Genomic DNA, 18,374 nt, shown 5'->3' with positions numbered 1-18,374 from the left:
ATTAATTTTAACTAATTTATGATAACTTAGTAGGACTTCATCAATCAAAATAATTTAAAGAGCTGAATGAATCATCAAATTTTTATAAATTTATCAGAATTATTTGTTTGATTATTTAATGTCAATTGTTTTAAGAAAATAAATAATTGAGAATTAGAAGAAAAAACTAAAAATAATCTTGAATTAAACCTCACTCAAAAAGATTTTTTTTTTCACTGTAGCGTTGCTCAGCCCTACGATAAATATCTCGCAGGCCCCCTAAAACCCTTCTGGAAGTTCAGGTTTTTTCTACCCTACAGCAGTTTCTTCCTCGCCGTCGTCGCACAGATGGCAGTCTCTGCTTTCGCCGTCTCGATGGCGCGGGCAAATCCGTCGTTCCGCTCGGCCCTAAGTCTAATGTTCTCGAAACGCTTCTTCCACTCCGCCGTTCCATCTTCCCCGCATCCTATTGGCGTTGTCTCCTACATGATCGGCGGCATCATGCGCCGTCGTCCGATACCTTATGCTTCCGTGCGGCTCGTAGCTGGAGCCGGCGCTGCCAGGCTCAACCAAATCCGTTGCAGAATCAATCGGTCAGGTGACTCTCCCTACTCACCTATCAACTCGGGATCCGGCGGCGGATTCAGTGACAGGCCGAGTGACATGTCGTTGACTGAGATGGCGCCTCTGTTCCCTGGCTGCGATTATGAGCACTGGCTCATCGTTATGGATAAGCCAGGCGGGGAGAACGCTACCAAAGAGCAGATGATCGATTGCTACGTCAAAACCCTAGCCAAGGTCGTTGGAAGGTTGTAGTCCTATCTCTCTTGACTTTTCCGTGGTACTTTGAGTCATTAGTCTCTTAAATTTATTTTCATAAATGTTTCTTGTTTTGTTAATCCGACCGCTCAATGAGATGTGGTTGGATGTTTGAAATTATCATACTATTCTTTTCTGTTCAGTGAGGAGGAAGCAATAAAGAAAATCTACAATGTCTCTTGCGAACGCTACTTTGGCTTTGGATGTGAAATTGATGAGGAAACATCTAATAAGCTTGAAGGTTAGTGATTCTGTGTTTCTTTAACTTTGTAAGAATCAAAATCAAATTATTTATGTAGAACTGGTGCTGTTGATGCTGCCTGTTTAAAATAACACTTGAATCACTTGTTAATGAATGCTGGCCTTTTGATTAAATTCAACGTTGGAGCTTGTAGTTATATTGCAAATTCTGGACTTCAAACCCATAAAATAATAAAACATTTGGTTTGTTACTGATATGTACATATTTGTTTGAATAGTTTAAAATGGACAATTAGTTTTAAACTACTAATGGTTCAACTTGAGCTTATAAGTAAAGACTATTTATATTTTAGTTTAGGGATGAACGAAAAATTACTGCTAAGTAAGTTGGTCAATCACACAAGTATGCATATTAGGTAATAATGGGGTTAATGAGCCGCACATCGATCCCACGAGAAAATAGCTAAGAAATATTCCAACAAGTGAATTTATAGTTTACTAAACGTTTAAATGTAGTTCAACATGATCAAAGGTAAGCGATATAGTTCCTAAAATCCTACTCAAAAACATAAAACCAAAATCACAAATTGCAAAATATAAAACAGAGAGCAAAAGAAATAGTCTCAGAAAATCAAAGAGAAAGCTCGCACTAGTTCTTCAAGAAAGAGGAGATAAGATCCCATTTGAATCGGGTGTAGTGTTGGATTTCGTGTTTCTCCTAGTTGTTTCTTAGTGTAGTTGTTGTCAACCAGGGATAGTATTTTCTCCTGCCTATGCCTAGGTTAGAAGGAGAATCAGAAACATATGGAGTTACATTTTGCTTAGGAGCAGCTTGGTTGGAAGGATTTATGATGTACTGTAATTAATTTATAGGGATTTGAGGAATTATGTATTTGGTATGAAGAAGTACAAATATAATGTAAAGTTTCAATGAATTTAAAGTTCACTTCTTAGTTCATTTTGACTAAGGGTCCGTTTAGGATAGCTTGTGCGTTTCAGGATAAACTGCTTATCCTGAAACGCGGGCCGCTGGCCGGCCGCGAGGGTCGACCCGCGGCCTGCGTTTAGTGTAAAAACCCAAACACAGTTTTGGATAAGCTGGCAGCAAACCGCGCGAACCAAACGGTACGGCGGCGTTTTGAAAATGCTGCCCGCACTTATAAGCTACCCCAAACCGACCCTAAATTTAGAATTCGACAGATTTAACCAAGTTTGAATTATATTGTAAAATGCTATCAGTAAACTATCGCCCGCCTGCTGTCCCCCGACCTTACGCCGTTGCTGCCCCCGCCACCCCCTTATGCCCCTTGCCCGCCACCCCCTACGTGCAATTGCCGCTCGCCATTACCCTCCTTTGCAGTCCGCCGCCGCCCTCCTTTGCAGTCTGCCGCAACCCGTTGTCACCACCATTGTCGTCGTCCGCGTCCACCCTCTGCCCACCGCCTCTGCCACCCGTCGGCCGCCGCCTTTTGCTCGCCTTTCAAATAATATATTACATTTTTTTCAATCTACTTCAAATCAAGCAAAAAAGATAAAGTCGTGCGTTTATTTTACAGTAAACCAAACAATCATAAAGTATTTCAATTATATTGTAATAACAATACTCTGCAAACCTTTTACATTGTATTTTATTTTTAGTAAACCAAACAACCCCTTAACCCCATAACATTTCCTAGAATTTCTTCAATCCGTTGCAGGTCTCTTGATGAATGCTTTTATTTTATAGAGATCTTTTCTTAATCTAATAATTACAAAAATGAAGAAACACTGCTCTGACTCATAAAATGTTGCACCGTGTGCTAAATTGCCAGAGGCAATGAAGGAGTAGATTCAATCATATATGAAAAAAATCAATGATGTCAAAGAAACTTGTACAATGACAATTTGATGATAGAGTTTATGTTGATTTTTACTATGAGAGTGAGTGTAGTGCCGAAAACTCCTTATCATCTTTATGATCAATGTAGTAGAGGTACAAGAGTTTCTCTAGGTCAATATATAATAAATGTTGAAGATGACAAGGGTCATGGAGAGAGAGCAACTGTTCCATTCAATTTAGCAATCTCTTGAGAACAACTTGAGCATATACCGTTGCATGACTTGATTGATGGGTGACCGAACTAAGAGTGCAACTACTGGTATACAATTTGTTCGTTTTAACAATATTTCTTTGGGATACAACAAACAAAAGATATTATTACAAAATATTCTTTAAAAAAATTAATATTTAATGTGTTTATTGAAATAAGTACCGAATATCTAAATATTAAAATTTTAGGTTCTAATTATACATTGTTTTTCAAACATTGTTGAATGGTGGATCCATTTTGGTGATGGTACTCTAGAGATACTACATTTTGTTGTTTAAGTACTAGGATGAATTTATCTGATGATCTTAAAGATGAATTTTTTGATTGTGCATCACGTACGACATGATCTTAATTTATTAGAACTAAATGAAAATATGGCACTAAATAGGACGCAATGGAGATTAAGACTTTGTTGTTGAGGTACATATGCCATGATATTGAATGATAAAAAATTGAAGAATAAAAATGTTTGAAGGAAGATAAGAATCCCTTACTATGTGAAAATATGGCATCAGATGGCGAGCAGTTTGTGGATGATAATAATTGAGTCACGGTATCTGAGTTTCAATAAATGATCTAAATGCTGAATATATTTATAAAAAATTAAGTATTTGATATTGTCTTAATCCTTAACTAAGGAAAAAAAAATTTGTTGATTACTCTTTATTACTTGGTTGTAAAGAGAAAGATAATGGGGGTTGAAGAAGAGGAAGAATGTTGAGAAAACACAGGCCTAATTGAAGAGGAGATCGTGAAAGTTATATATTATGATGATGACTTCAATAAAAGACCCTCGAGTGATGAGAGTGTTCAGGGCTTTTGATTATTTATATTTTTATTTAGATCGATGGATGACAGAATGTTTTTCTCTGTTCGGACAGAAAAAAAGAAGTCTATTATGCTAAATTCATCTCATGTCTTTGATATTTTATATTACTTTCATTTATTATTTTATGCTAGATTGATAACTCGATCAACTGATTTATATATTATAGTTTTTATTTTGTACAAGTGGTTATATGATATTTTATGGTTCAGAACATTTATTATTTTATATAATTACAATTTACTAAATTTGCTATTCTTAAATATTAATATCTTTTTTAAATATACCTATAAGTTATGATGTTAATATATTATTATATATTTTGACTTCAAACAATTTTCATATTGTGAGACTTTCTCCTCGGACCACCTCGAGCTTACACTTCGCTTCATGAATGGAGAACATCTCAATGTCCAATTGAACAATTTTAAACATTGCTTGTAAGTTTACCATATATAATTGGCAATTTGAATAAATGATCTTTTATTGAATTTCTAAAATATATCTAGTATTATTAACTCAAGATTCTCTTTATTTTGAACGTGCATCCCTCTCACTGATTTATTGTTAGTTTCTTTATTACCATTTTTTCCTTGATAAATGTCCATTAATTTATGTGAGACAATGAATGCTATGCATATGTTAGGTAGGTTATATTTGTCTACTCTCTTTTTCATGAAATCTGAAATTTAGCCTTACATTTTTTTCCTCTCGAATTCAAAATCTACGAATGCTCAGGTTTTTGCCTTCAGCTACTAACTAATGATTTGATCCATTGTCCGTTTTGTTCGTTTGCATTGCTCAGGACTTCCAGGAGTTCTATTTGTGCTCCCAGATTCTTATGTTGATGCTGAAAATAAGGACTATGGAGGTATTCTTTCAAATACCATTTAAATAATTTTTATCTTCCTTTTTAGTCTAATTTTTCCACTGCATCGCATTTATGAGAAAAAAATTGTTGCAAGTTTTATAGGTGAAATGTGTTCTTTTACTTTGGATGTATTTCCAAAGCCCTTCATTTCGATCACTTAGACAAACCTCTAAGGCAATGCCCTTCTTTTTTGTTACGATGATTGTGCACAAAGATAGTCTTGTTGTTCATCCCGTCCTCCTGTCATGTGTAGTTGCATATCAGTAGAGGAAAGAGAGGAAAGGTTTTGGACTATAAGATTATTTTATTTGTAGGTAATTTAAAAATTTTTGGTAGCCCTAGAAATTTGTATTTCCTTGTAAGAAAACGTCTTTCTGGTAATAAGTTTTTGTGGCAGTATTTAGAATTAACTGCTGCCGACATGTGCAGTCTATGTCAAAATTCCTTGGATGAAGCCATTGATCGGCAGTGGAAAGAAAAACAAAATGGATTTCTATTTTAGCTTATACAGTGAAGCTTTTTCGAGCAGATATTGCATTTTCTAGTTGTGCCTAGTTATACTTTTGTATTAACGTCAAGTTTGTCATTTGTTCAACGCTTCTTTGAAAGGTGTTACAGAGCAAGTATGATTTAATTTAGTTATTCTGAATTGGTTATGAATGCTCTATGAATCCTGCTAAAACAGTAAAGTGTCCATATACACTAGCGTTAAACATTGGTGTTTAATAATTGATTTTTTTATCTATACTTACTGTAAAGGACTTCTCTTTAGGGCCTTGTCTAGCTTGTAGGCAGGCTTCTTTGTAGCAAAGCACTATACTTTCTTGAGTAAACATGTACCCTTGGTTTATGCTGGTGCTTTAAAGTAATGGAAATATCAAAATCTCGAAATGCTTGTAATGGTTTTAATTTTCTTGGTTGCATTAAGTTACATCATTAATTTTATCTTGTTTGTTACATGCAATGTCATTAGCTTGTGTTTAAGTAACTGTTGAAAGAAATTTTAAATATAAGATTTCGTATTACTGGAACAATTCAGGTATAATATGATATTTGCAAACTTTTGTTTTGCTAAACCACATTTTTCATGATCAATTTGCATACGACTCTTGGTTGTTTATTCAAATTAACTTTTACTTTCTATCTCCTAAGTTTCAAATCCCTTCATCTCAAAGAAACATTACAAAATTACATGTCGAAGGTAGGACAGAAATATGGTGTGAGTGGGGACAAAATGGAGAAGTTGTGAGAAAGGAAAGAGAATGGGTAAATCAAGGTAAGATCAATGGGAATAACCAGAAGTAGAGGATGGAAAAAAAGGCAATAAGAGTAGTTTTTTTTTTCCTACTCTCTAAATTCTTAACACCTAATAATTTGCAGCTTGAAACAAATTTGCCTTCTTGTCCTTACAAATTTGGGAAGAGTTAGTTGAATTGTTAAATATGAGATATAAAAAAGTAGAGGAAGATTTGATAGTTATTGGAGTCAACTTAAGTTGTAATTCAATGAGTTATGTTCATATAAGATATGAAAATGCATGAGGAATTAATTAGGCTAACAATGTCTATAAATTAAGTACTAGTTGGTAATATCTAAGTTGAGCATTTTACTAAAATGAAAATTGTTAAGATGGATGTGTAGAAAAATTAGAGAGGATAAATTGAGGAATGGTTATGTCAAACGGATGATTGGAGTTACATATATTGAAGATGAAGTTGCAAATAGATTTCATGGTTCGCATATGTATAACTACTTGTAGAAAAAAATGCTTCCATTTGATGTGCACTTAGTGTGTGTTGAAGGATGGGAAATAAAGAGTGATTGATTTAAGGTGACATAGAAGATGCTTTAAAATATAATTTTGGAATTGATTGAGTACCACATACGTCTCTTAGTAGAATAAAACATGAAAAATGAGAAGTCATGCAAATAACCTTACATAGATGATATAAAGACTAGGATGATGATGATGATCTTATGATATTTGTTGTAAAACCATCAAATCTTTCATTCATGAAGATGAACTATGTTATTTTGGACCTCCTTCAATGCATCAATGTAATATAGTTGTCTTAATCTTATATACTCTAATAAAATCACGGTCAATCCTTTGCATAGTTAACATACAACAATAACAACAAGCCTTTATACCACTTAGTAGGGTCGGCTACATGAATCCTTTTTCTCCATTACGACCCATTGAGTTTTTCTTTTCATTTAATTCTAATAAATTAAGATCAATTTTTATGCAATATGCCCAAGTCTTTCTAGGTCCAACCCTGCTTTTTTTAATATAAGTCGAATTTAAAACTTCTACGCTCTTAACCAGATCATCAGATGGTCGACGTTTAATATGACCAAACACTTCCAAACACAAAAAGGAATAATTTGTTAATAATTTTGAAATTATGAGAGAAAATAGTCTAGTATAGAAGGTTTATCAATATCATGTAAAATAATGATAATATTGTTTTAATTCATGATTTTTATGAAAGGCTTAATTTCGAACTAAATTTGATATATTTTATTTTTTGTCTAGCTAATAAACATGTCAATAAACTAAAAAAAGATGATGAATTTGTGAACTAAATTATACACACAATAATAAGCTATCAATTTGAATGCAACTATATGATAACGTAGTATTACTAGCAATAAATTATATTAGATTATAAAAAAATAACTAAGTGCTAACTTGAAAAAAAATAAGTACAATAGAGTAAGAAAATAAATTGATTGTGTTGACGATTGGGTGGTTGTAGTGTTGTGTCTTGTGGTGATGGCTGTGGGATGTGTGGAGGTGTGGTTGGGTGTTAGTGGTTTGGTGGTTGTGGGTTGTGTGGTTGTAGGGTTGTGCCTTGTGGTTTGGTGGGTTGTCTAGATGTGTGGTTAGGTGGTTGTGGTGTGGTAGCTATGGGTTGGGTGGCTGTGCTGTGGGCTGTGGGATGGGGGTACATGGGCAAAGTTTGATTATTTCCTTCCATACAACTTATACTTAAAAATGGGTTGGACAGTGTGGTATGTTTGTAAATGTGGCAAAGTTTTAATGTGATAAGCTCCAAAGAATGAGAAAAATGTATCTATAAAATAGTTATTACAATTGATTGTGGTTGGAGGTGGTTGTGAGTGGAGGTGTGGCTGTGGTTGTGTTGTGGAGGTGTGGTTGTGGTTGTGTGTGGTTGTGGTTGTGGAGGTGATTGTGGTTGTGTGTGGTTGTGGTTGTGGTTGTGGAGGTGGTTGTGGCTGTGTGTGGAGGTGGTTGTGGTTGTGTGTGGAGACTGTAGTTATGTGTAGAGATGTGGTTGACATTGTGTTGTGGTGGATGTGGTTGTGGGTTGTGGTTGTTTGGTTGTGTTAGCTCATGTCGGGTTTGTGGTTGTGTGTGAAGGTGTGGCTGGGGTGGTGTTAGGGTAGTGCTGTGGTGGCCATGGGTTGCGGTTGTCTGGTTGTGTTGGCTCATGTGTGGGTTGTGGTTGTGTGTGATGGTCTGACTCTATGTGGAGGTGGTTGTGGCGCTCGTGATTATGTGTGGAGATTGTGGTGTGTGTGGAGGCGTGGTTGGGGTTTTGCTGTGGTGGTTGTGGTTATGGGCTATGGTTGTCTGGTTGTGTTGGCTCATTTGTGGTTTGTGCTTTTGTGGAGTTGTGGCTCTGTGTGGAGGTGGTTGTGGTGCCTGTGGTTGTGTGTGAAGGCTGTGGTTGTTTGTGCTGGTGTGGTTGGGGTGTGTAGTTGTGGTTGTGGTTGTGGTTTATGGTTGTCGTGTTGTGTTGCTTTTGTGTGGGTTGTGGTTGCTATCAAATGTTAATGTTTTGTTTTCTCTATGCTAGTAATGCAATGATCTAGAATAATGAAGTCGGTTCATCAGCTATGTGGGATAGGGAAGCCAAACTAATATTTTGCAATCTTTGTCTTAAGGAGGTTAAACTGGGAACTAGGCCTGTCACCTATTTTAACAAGGAAATGTGGCAAAATATAATGAAGAAGTTTAAGAAAATGACAAAAAGAGAGTACTATAATTCAACTGATGAACAATTGAGATCAGTTGAAAAAGGGCTGAAAATTATGAAAGGAATAAAAAGGATGATCCATGGGCTTGGGTTGACATCCAATCAAACGTACTATTGATGTTTCAAAGGAATGGTGGGTTGAGAAATTACAAGTAACAACATATCCATGAAAGACTTTCTTTTCGTTACTTTCTCTCCCTGAACTGTATGAATAAATTAACTTAGTCCTTATATTGCAGGTAGTGTCAGCCACCAAGAAATTCAAATTCAGTGAAATTGACCCTGATCTTGAAGAAAAATTGAACTATATGTTTGGTAGGGTAGTGGCAACAAGGATAAATGCCTGGACCCCTAAGGAGCAAGGGTTTGCAGCATAGTTGAGAACTTGGATGTCGAGCAAACAACTGGCTCTGGTGAAGGCCCAAGCCCAAACTAAAATAAAGTGGAGTCTACTTTCAGGACAAAGCGTCATAGGGCGGAGAAAAAGAAAGAAAGATTTGCTTTCATTATAAGCCAAATAGAAAAACTAGTGGCATCATGCTCCAGTGACCCTGGGATTTCACAAGCGACCTCCCTCAACAACGTAATCCGAGTTCTGGAGGCAAATCCAGAAAATTTCTAAGGACGTCGTTTTATTTGAACTCTATGAAGTTGCTGGAGGACCCGAATCGTAGAGTGTTTTTCATGAAGATGACATCTTCTCGTAGGGTCAATTATCTACGTTTTTTTAATGACAACAAAGACCATTGATTTTATTTAGTTATCTTTGCACTAATTGTATTTATTTTCCAGTAAGTTTATCAAATTTCTGATCTCGATGTTTTTTCTTTTTTTTTTTTTTTTGGAACAATGCTAATGCTAATTTGGATGCTTGTCTTTTTCTCGTAAACTTTATAATTCACTATTTGAAGTTTATTAAAATTGTTTGATTCACATGTCTTACCGGAACAGAGCACTTATTCAACATGATATCATAAAGAGAGAGACACAGAAGGAGAATTGTGGCAGCAATATGTTTAATGTACGGGTACTACAACTCATACATAGATTGATCTCACTGCATGACATCATATTACATTGCTGATGAATGGGTTGGAGAGCTTACTTGAAGGACACCCTACAAGATTCAACATGTTTCATATGACAAGCCATATTTATAGATCTTCTCGATGAATTGCATAACAATCATGAACTTCATGGCTCCTTAGAAATGACAATAAGAGATGTTAGCAATAACCCCCTACATTTTGTCACAAAATGAATCAATGAGAGGAGCGATGGAGTGATTTCAATATTCATCGGAGACAATAAACAGATACTTTTCAATGGTGTTGAAGACTCTTATTAGTTTGTCATCAAAGATTATTAAGCCAGAGGATCTAACATTTGAGGACTCCAATAAAGATTGCAAATGTCTTATTGTATATGCCATTTTTAAAGTAAATCTTTTAATTCATTGTATTCCGAAGTCAAAATGAGTAGTGTAATTCACAAAACCTTCTTTAATTTGTCAGAATTGTATTGGAGCGATCGACATAACACACATGGATGCACGTGTATCCAATAATAGAAGACTCACACTCATTGGGTGGTGTGGATCACCAACACAACATGTGATGATCGTATGTGATTTTAATATGTATTTTACTTTTGTTATGACTGGTTGAGAAGATAGTGCATATGATTGTCGCATATTCATTTTTGTCACAAGAAATTGAAATCACAACTTCCCTCACTCACCTCCAGGTCTGTTCAAATATTAATCATATTATACCATAAACAGAAGGAGAATCACAAGAAGATTGCATTTGAATATCACATAAGACAATCTATACCACAGACATAAGGAGAATCAGAGGAAGCTTGCACCCAGGATGGTGAAGGTGCTGGGGAAATGACTGAATTGACAGAGCATAATACAAACGCCATTGTTGGATGCTAAATGAACCGATTTTTGTTTATTTTTTACAGTTCATGTTTATTTCTGTTCCTTGTAGTTTTGATTATGAGTGAGTTTTTTTACGATGTTTATAAGTGTTTTTTTCTTGTTTTCTTTCTTTTGTTTTTCTTTTAGTGGGTTTAAGAGATCCATGATGGGACTTTAGACCTTATGAGTTCTTTTGAATGACCTGATTGTCTGTATTGATTGGTGTCACATGTGAAATCTTATTGAATGCAACTAAATTTTTTTTTTCTTTTGGCGATACAGTTTCTAAGGTTCTTCTGGATGGTCTTGTTTGGTGATGTTCATATGTGACACACATGAACTTGGTATTACGTGGGTTAAAGACAACCAAGAATCATTTTTTGACGAGGTCTGCTGTATTCTTGTATCTCCGGAGGATGGCGTTGCTTGTGACATATGTCGTCTCCATTTTAAAAATAATATTACCGTATTATTAAATATTATTTTAATAATCTCTTTTTTTTATTTTATTAATGATGATACTGTTAAGTGAAATGTATATCTTATTTATTATACTGTTCTGAAATAGATTTTTGCTTATAAAATATCAAATATATTGTTATAATAGTTTTGTTGCAAACAACATTACTACACGGGCAGAATGGTCATTTGTCCAAAAACAACTTTGCCGCAGCTATTTTCTAACAGCAATAAACAAACAGCCAGCCAGCTTATCCTCAACAGTTTTTGTGCAACAACTTTTTGGGACAGCTGCTGCACAACAGCTTACTAATAAGCTGCAGCTGCACCAAACAGACCCTAAGAGTGGTTGTAAAGAGCACCCACTATAGAAGCCTTGTGGATGAAATACATATGGAGGAAGTAATAACAATAGGTAGATAGCACTAGTTGTAAATTATGGAGTACACTAGGGATTTACTACAACATATTGAAGACTTTGCTATTGGATCCCATCGTCACTAATTTTGCCACAGGATTAAGAAAGGATATCCTAGATAACAAAAACAATACTGGTGCTTAACAAATGCATCCAGTTGAGAGCAACAAGCTCGGCCCAACCAAGTTAGTAAATCTAGAGCAAAGGTGACTTGAATTGTACAAAAGTTTTTTAATATTATAGAACACATTCTCATCTCAAAGGCGATATCATCTTATGCATGTTTTTAAATATCAAATTGAAAATGTAAAACGTTATTCAGTTTGCTATATTGTCATATCAATGCAAAAGACTTATGATTCAGACTGCAGAATTTATAAACCTCAATCATCATGGTTTTTGTATAATTCCCGAATTTTTCTATTTAATGGGTTAACATTTGGACTTTACTCGCATCCAGACTTTGGCAATATTTATGACTTTTTACTCTGGTAGTCCGAAAATTTATGAATATTGTAGTTACTCAAACGTCCTATATGATGGTTTTAAAAAATTGGGAGTTTCGAGTCAGATCTTCGCGTTATGCTCGATCTGCACAAGAAAAAGAAATATCTTTTTTGTGAAAACATAAAGTCTTGCTTCTACATGTGAAAACATAGAAGTCTTGCTTCCCTACTCCAGTTCTAGTACATTTGCATGACAGAAAAACAGATCTTCGCGTTATGCTTGATCTGCACAAGAAAAAGAAATATCTTTTTTGTGAAAACATAAAGTCTTGCTTCTACATGTGAAAACATAGAAGTCTTGCTTCCCTACTCCAGTTCTAGTACATTTGCATGACAGAAAAAATATGCACATTCACCCATTTAATTTTTATATTTTATGTATATTTGGCGCATTGTTTTATCAACTGTAATATGTCTTGTTCTATTATTAACAAAATTTGTGAAAAATTTTAACAGCTGATTTTCAGTATTTAGTTATTTCCATTTCTTTTATTTCTTGCCCAATTTATATCTTTCTAGTAGTGCATATGAAATATAAAGCAACCTAACTCACCGAGTTAGTTTTTTTCTATCCACATTTGTGTATTTGGCGTATTGTTTTATCAATTGTTATGTCTTGTTCTTTTATTAACAAAATTTGCAAAAAATGTTAACATCTGATTTTCAGCATTTATTTATGTTAATTTTTTTTTGTTCTTACCCAATTGATATCTTTCATCTAGTGCATCTGAAGTAGACATAATTCACCAAGTTTGTTTTTTTTCTATCCACGTGCAGAACACTATATTATTTTGTCTGTCTATACATCTATTACATTTATTATCCCTTATTTTGTTGTCTGCCCAATATTAAAATTCCCCAATCTTTTGTCTTTGTCTATGTCTACTCTAAAATGCTCGATTAGGCTTAGTAGTTAGTTAGGACTGATGTATTGCTATGAAAACTAGATTATTTTGTCTCTTTATACAGCCTATTATTACAATTATTATTCTTATTTTGTTGCCTGCCCAATATTAAAATTCCCCAACATTTTGTCTTCGTCTATATGTCTATGCACGATTAGGCTTATTAGTTTGCTAGGACTGATGTATTGATATGAAAACAAATGGTGTCTTACATGTCTTCCTTTTTGGGTTCTTTTTTATTTGGATCCATATGCACTTTGAAATATTCATAGTTGCTACAATTTTGGAGTGATTAATGAAAAATATAAAACTATATTAAATTTTGCTTTAATTTATGATTTTTTTATTTGTATTTTTTAATTTAAGAAAGGATTTGAACATCTTATTATTTATAAAAATGGATCTAATAAAATAAAAGTTGATTATTTTCTTATGAAAAAAATAGATCGTTGAGAATGTAAAGATTGTAAAGTCATTCCAATTGAATATTTAAGTACTCAACATCGATTAGTAGTTCTAGATTATAAGATGAGGAGTTTGAAGATAAAAAATACAATAAATAATTGATATAGAATTCGATAAGGGTACCTGCAAGATATAAAATTATTTTTATGAACAAATTTTAAGATTTTAAGATTTGGGATATTTATGAAGAAGTTAATTTTATATGAGAAAAAATAATAAATACCATTAAACAAGTGACAAAAGACGTACTTCGAGAATCAAAAGGAAATGTTTTTATAAATAAAAATAATTGGTGGTGGAATGAAAATGTGCAAGAAAAGATAAAATATAAGAAATTTTATTGTAAAAATTGCTTCGAATGTAAAATCTTAGAGAACTGGGAAAAATATAAAGTAACTCACCCGTAGGGAGTCAAAGAATAGTTTGTGATGTTAATAATTCTACTTTTAGAGATTTTTATAATAAATTAGATACTAAAGAGGGTGAAAGATATATGTAAAGATATAAGTATAAACTAGTCGAACAAAGAGGAAATAAAAGTAAAGATTTAATTCAACCGTATTAAAGATGAAAATAAAAGTGTTTTTCTTAGAAGAAGATATTCAACATAGGTGGGTGAGATTTTTTGATAATCTTTTCAATGAGGTTTTTGAAATACGATTGGCCTTAGTGACTTTAATATTGTTAATAATAATAAAATTTTTTATTTTTTACCATCACTATAATAAAAAGGAAGTTGTGGAGGCTTTAAGGAAAATCAATGATGGGAAATCAGTAGGACTTGATGATATCGCAAGAGAAGTGAAAATCTTTAGGAATTTTGAGAATTTTTTGCCTTACTAAACTTTTTAATATTATTTTAAAAACAAAAAATATACTTGAGTGGAGGAAGACTTTTTTAGTCCCCATTTTTAAGAATAATGAGGATGCACAAAAGTGTGTAAATTATAGAAAAATTAAGTTAATATGTCAACATTAAAATTATAGGAGAATAATTCAACCTACGTTAAGACATGGTACACATATTTCTCATAGTCAGTTTTAATTTATGCCGGACAAGTCTATTATGAAAGCTATACATTTATTGGGAGGTTTGATGGAGAAATACATGAGTAAGGAGGATCTACAAATGCTTTTTATTTATTTAGAAAAAGCTTATGATAAGGTTCCAAGAGGTTTTGTGGAGAGTTCTAGAAAATAAAGATGTTGATATGACTTACATTTAAGTCATTAAAGATATGTATGCTAGAGCGCTACTTGTGTTTGAACAGGAGGAGGATCGACCTACTATTTTCCTATTTCTGTTGGATTACATCAAGGACAGGCTTTAAGCCTATATCCTTTTGCTTTAGCCATGGATGCAATTATTGGACATTTACAGAGGATGTACCTTGGTGTATGCTTTTCACCGATGATATCCTTCTTGTGGATATGACTAGAGATAAAGTTCAGGATAAACTTGAATTATGGAGGTCTGCATTAGAGTCTAAAATGCTTTTGTTTGAGTAACCCCAGTGGCAGACAAGATTGGAGAGAGTCGTCTTATAGATGGTTTGGTCATATTAAACATTGACCATCTAATGATCCGGTTATGAGAGTAGATGTTTTAGTTTCGACTTATGCTAAGAAAGGTAAAAGTAGATAAAAAAAAAGACTTGGGCATGTTGTGTAAAGGTGATCTTAAGTTATTAGAATTAAATGAAAATATGACACTCAATAAGAGCATACAATGGAGAAAAATAATTCATGTAGCCGGTCTCACTTAATGGGATAAACTTGTTGTTGCTGTTGCTGCAATTTGATATAATAATAGAGGATTTTGCAAGTTGGTTTCTGAAGTTGTAAAGAATTGCAATTTGCTGTAAATTATGAACCCATATGCAATTTGCTTTATGATTATTTTATGTGTTCTAAAATATTGTGTAATGTGTTAATAATTTAAGTTGGATAAAAACACGCTGTTTTCTAAATAAACATCTATTTGTCTTATTTATTAGTTGATTTTTCTATGCTGGTGGTGGTATTTGATAGCTTACTTTTTTTTCAATTAATTTACGAATTTTATAGTTGCACCAGAAAAAGTAATGCACTTTAGGCTGCAACATACGGGTGATGTGGCTGTGATCAACTCTTACCAAGTCTAAAATTGTGTTTGTAGCCTTTTATATTTTTTCCAAACCCTCATGATTATTTCTGTCCACTTCTAACATTTTCATTGATTCTATTGAATTGTGCAAGGTCTGTTTTGGATGCTTTATTTTTGTTACTATTGTTTTTGAAAGCCTGTTTTTTATTATTATTTTTTTTGTATTTTATTATTTTTCTAAAATAAATCATCTTGTTTTTAAATACTCAAAATAATTTTAAAATGTTTTGAGTGTTTTTTTTCAATAATTATTACCATCAATTTTGTTTTATTTCAAATCAAAACATAGGTAATATAAAATAAAAATAAAAGTAATCTCAAATGGCCGTTAATGTCTCTCTCTCTCTCTCTCTCTCTTTGCGGGTGTGTTTGTGTTAGTTTCGTGTGTATCTAATTTTTAGTAAGGTGATCCACGCAGTTTGCAATAACTAATTTATCTCCATATTTATTTTCATATGATAATGTGAATCAATTAATTTATTTTATTTTGGTGTAAAGAATCTCTCTTAAAATTAAATAGAATGCATTACCAAAATGGAGTTTTAAAGGTCAGGTTGGCAGCGATTTAATTACAAGGATTTTTGGGTTTGTTCTTAGAGAAAGGAAGCGCTATTCTTGCCAATTACTGCTGCTTGTGACCAATGTTGAAATTTCTTATATGCTTTAATACCAATTGTTTTAAAATAAATAAATAAATAACTTTCAAATCTTTTCATGTTTTGAAATTTGGTTGCATGCCCCTGTAGGGGATTGTTTAAATCAGATACTAACTACTGAATGACATCAAGGGTTGGCTTCCTATGCACACATTATATGCTGACTGCCAACCTTTATGTCCCAAGTTGAAGCCTACTTCCGAAGAATCATTGCTCCAAAGAAAATATAGTTATTTTCCATAATGTCTTTTGCAGCCGAGCTGTTTGTGAATGGACAAATTGTCAAGCGGTCTCCTGAACGGCAACGGAGGGTTGAGCCAGTGCCCCAGAGAGCTCAAGACAGGCCCAGATATAACGACCGAACTCGATATGCAAGGCGGAGGGATAACCGATGAAGTTTATTATTTTTTGGTTTAGATGGATTGGCTTGATATGTAGTCTTTATGAGTTGCTTCTGTTATTATTAATGGTATTATGTTGAACTAATGTTTAGACCCCTTTTATTATTTTTGTTTTAGAACAAACTCAGCGTCTACTGCACAAGTTATTTGCTGTTTTATTGAAGTATATATATGCTTGGTAATTGCTTGTGTTATTAGCTGATTGAAGTCCATTTTTTTCTAATGTTTTCTCGTACGGTGTCTATTTAAATATGTTCCCGAAGATGTGAGTGTTTCTGCGTAAATTTCTGCGTTAGAAATTATTGACTTGACTGTGAAAATGTTAAGAATATCTCGAGTGCTGAGATTGTTAAACCCATTGCATTTTATATGCCAAACTGGAGTTTTTTTTTTTTTTATTGAAAAAATGGCTTAATCTCTGCCCTGCTTAAGTTGAAGCTGCAACTCTGAACCTTTCTTGGTTTTTAAATATCTTCTAATGAACTTTAAACTCGAGCAATGCCACAGAACACTTTTAGCTGAACTTTGCCAACCATCTTGCCAAAGTGAGTGCTGTGGGTGTGCATATCGATGCAGAAGTGTGTGATTGTCTATATGAACTTTTATCTTTTAAAAATTCGTGCCAGCCAATTGGCTTATTCGTAGTTGCTTAAATTATCTTTATTATTATTATTATTATTTTTTATTGGGCTGATGCAAGGGTTTACTTTTGAAGGGCATGCACATAAATTCAGCGAGAAGTTACTTTAAAAACTAACCCATACACAACACAATTTTTATAAATTTACTTATCAAACACCTAAAATTTGATATTTACGTGCATACACAAATCTCTTACATCAAATGAGAAATACCATTATCACTTATCTTTTAAAAGTGGTGCACATTTTCATGCATTTGTTATGTTAAAATGCAAATATGAAACTTGGGTGTTAAATATGTCCATACATAAGAATTGTGTGGTACATTTGTAAGTTCCCAAAAAGAAGTAGAAAAAAGTAGTAGCTAGGCACGAAGTACCTTTCCGTTCGCTAAATCAATGATTGAGTTGGGCCTTACTTTAGGTTTCATGCCGGATTTTTTGCAAGCTATTAACTTACCAACAAAGAGAAGTTGAAATCTTTGGTCTAAATAAATTAAACAAATACTTGTCTACCTAAAATATTAGTTTTAAATCCTGCTTTACTCTCAGGTTTAGGCTAAAGCTATCAAATCCAATAACAATGCATACAAATTTTAATTTCTAATTAATTATAAGAAATGATTCTTAAAATTTATATGATTGAAAGTTTTTCTTCCAATTAAATTTGTCGTCATAAATTAAAAACAAGAGAATAAAAGTGTATTATTTTATATAATAATAATAATAATAATAATAATACCATTGCAAAACTCTTCAAATTATTCAAAAATGTTTCACTTATAATTCATAATATCATGTAAAATACATTACAGTCTTCACCTTCTGTATTTTATGCAGCAGTAAACCCATTAATTTTTAGCTATGATTGCTGAATCATTATCCTTCCCTTAACAATCATCTCTTAACATGGCAAATTCTACTTCACTAGCTTCTCAATCTAGCAACAAAAAATGGTAAAGGCAACCTAAAATTTAATTGCATCATTTTGTCACTAATAGCAACATTCTTTGACTTATTAGATTCTGCCTCATTGGTCATGCATTCTAACTCTTCCT

At 33.3% G+C, this 18,374-nt stretch overlaps 1 protein-coding gene across 1 annotated transcript; it reads left to right on the top strand.

Moving 5' to 3' along the window:
• Nucleotides 1–242: 242 nt before the first annotated feature.
• LOC110030033 (multiple organellar RNA editing factor 2, chloroplastic-like) lies at nt 243–16,839 on the top strand. Its single transcript, XM_020732570.1, has 4 exons — nt 243–788; nt 942–1,039; nt 4,721–4,786; nt 16,531–16,839. The coding sequence occupies exons 1-4, from the start codon at nt 328–330 to the stop codon at nt 16,668–16,670; spliced, it is 765 nt and encodes a 254-aa protein (XP_020588229.1). The 5' UTR covers nt 243–327; the 3' UTR covers nt 16,671–16,839.
• Nucleotides 16,840–18,374: the final 1,535 nt, after the last annotated feature.

Source organism: Phalaenopsis equestris, unplaced genomic scaffold, assembly GCF_001263595.1.
Source record: "Phalaenopsis equestris unplaced genomic scaffold, ASM126359v1 Scaffold000634, whole genome shotgun sequence".
NCBI classification, from domain to species: domain Eukaryota; kingdom Viridiplantae; phylum Streptophyta; class Magnoliopsida; order Asparagales; family Orchidaceae; genus Phalaenopsis; species Phalaenopsis equestris.
The sequence above is the reverse complement of the archived record's forward strand: the minus strand, read 5'-3'. Positions and strand labels throughout refer to the sequence as shown.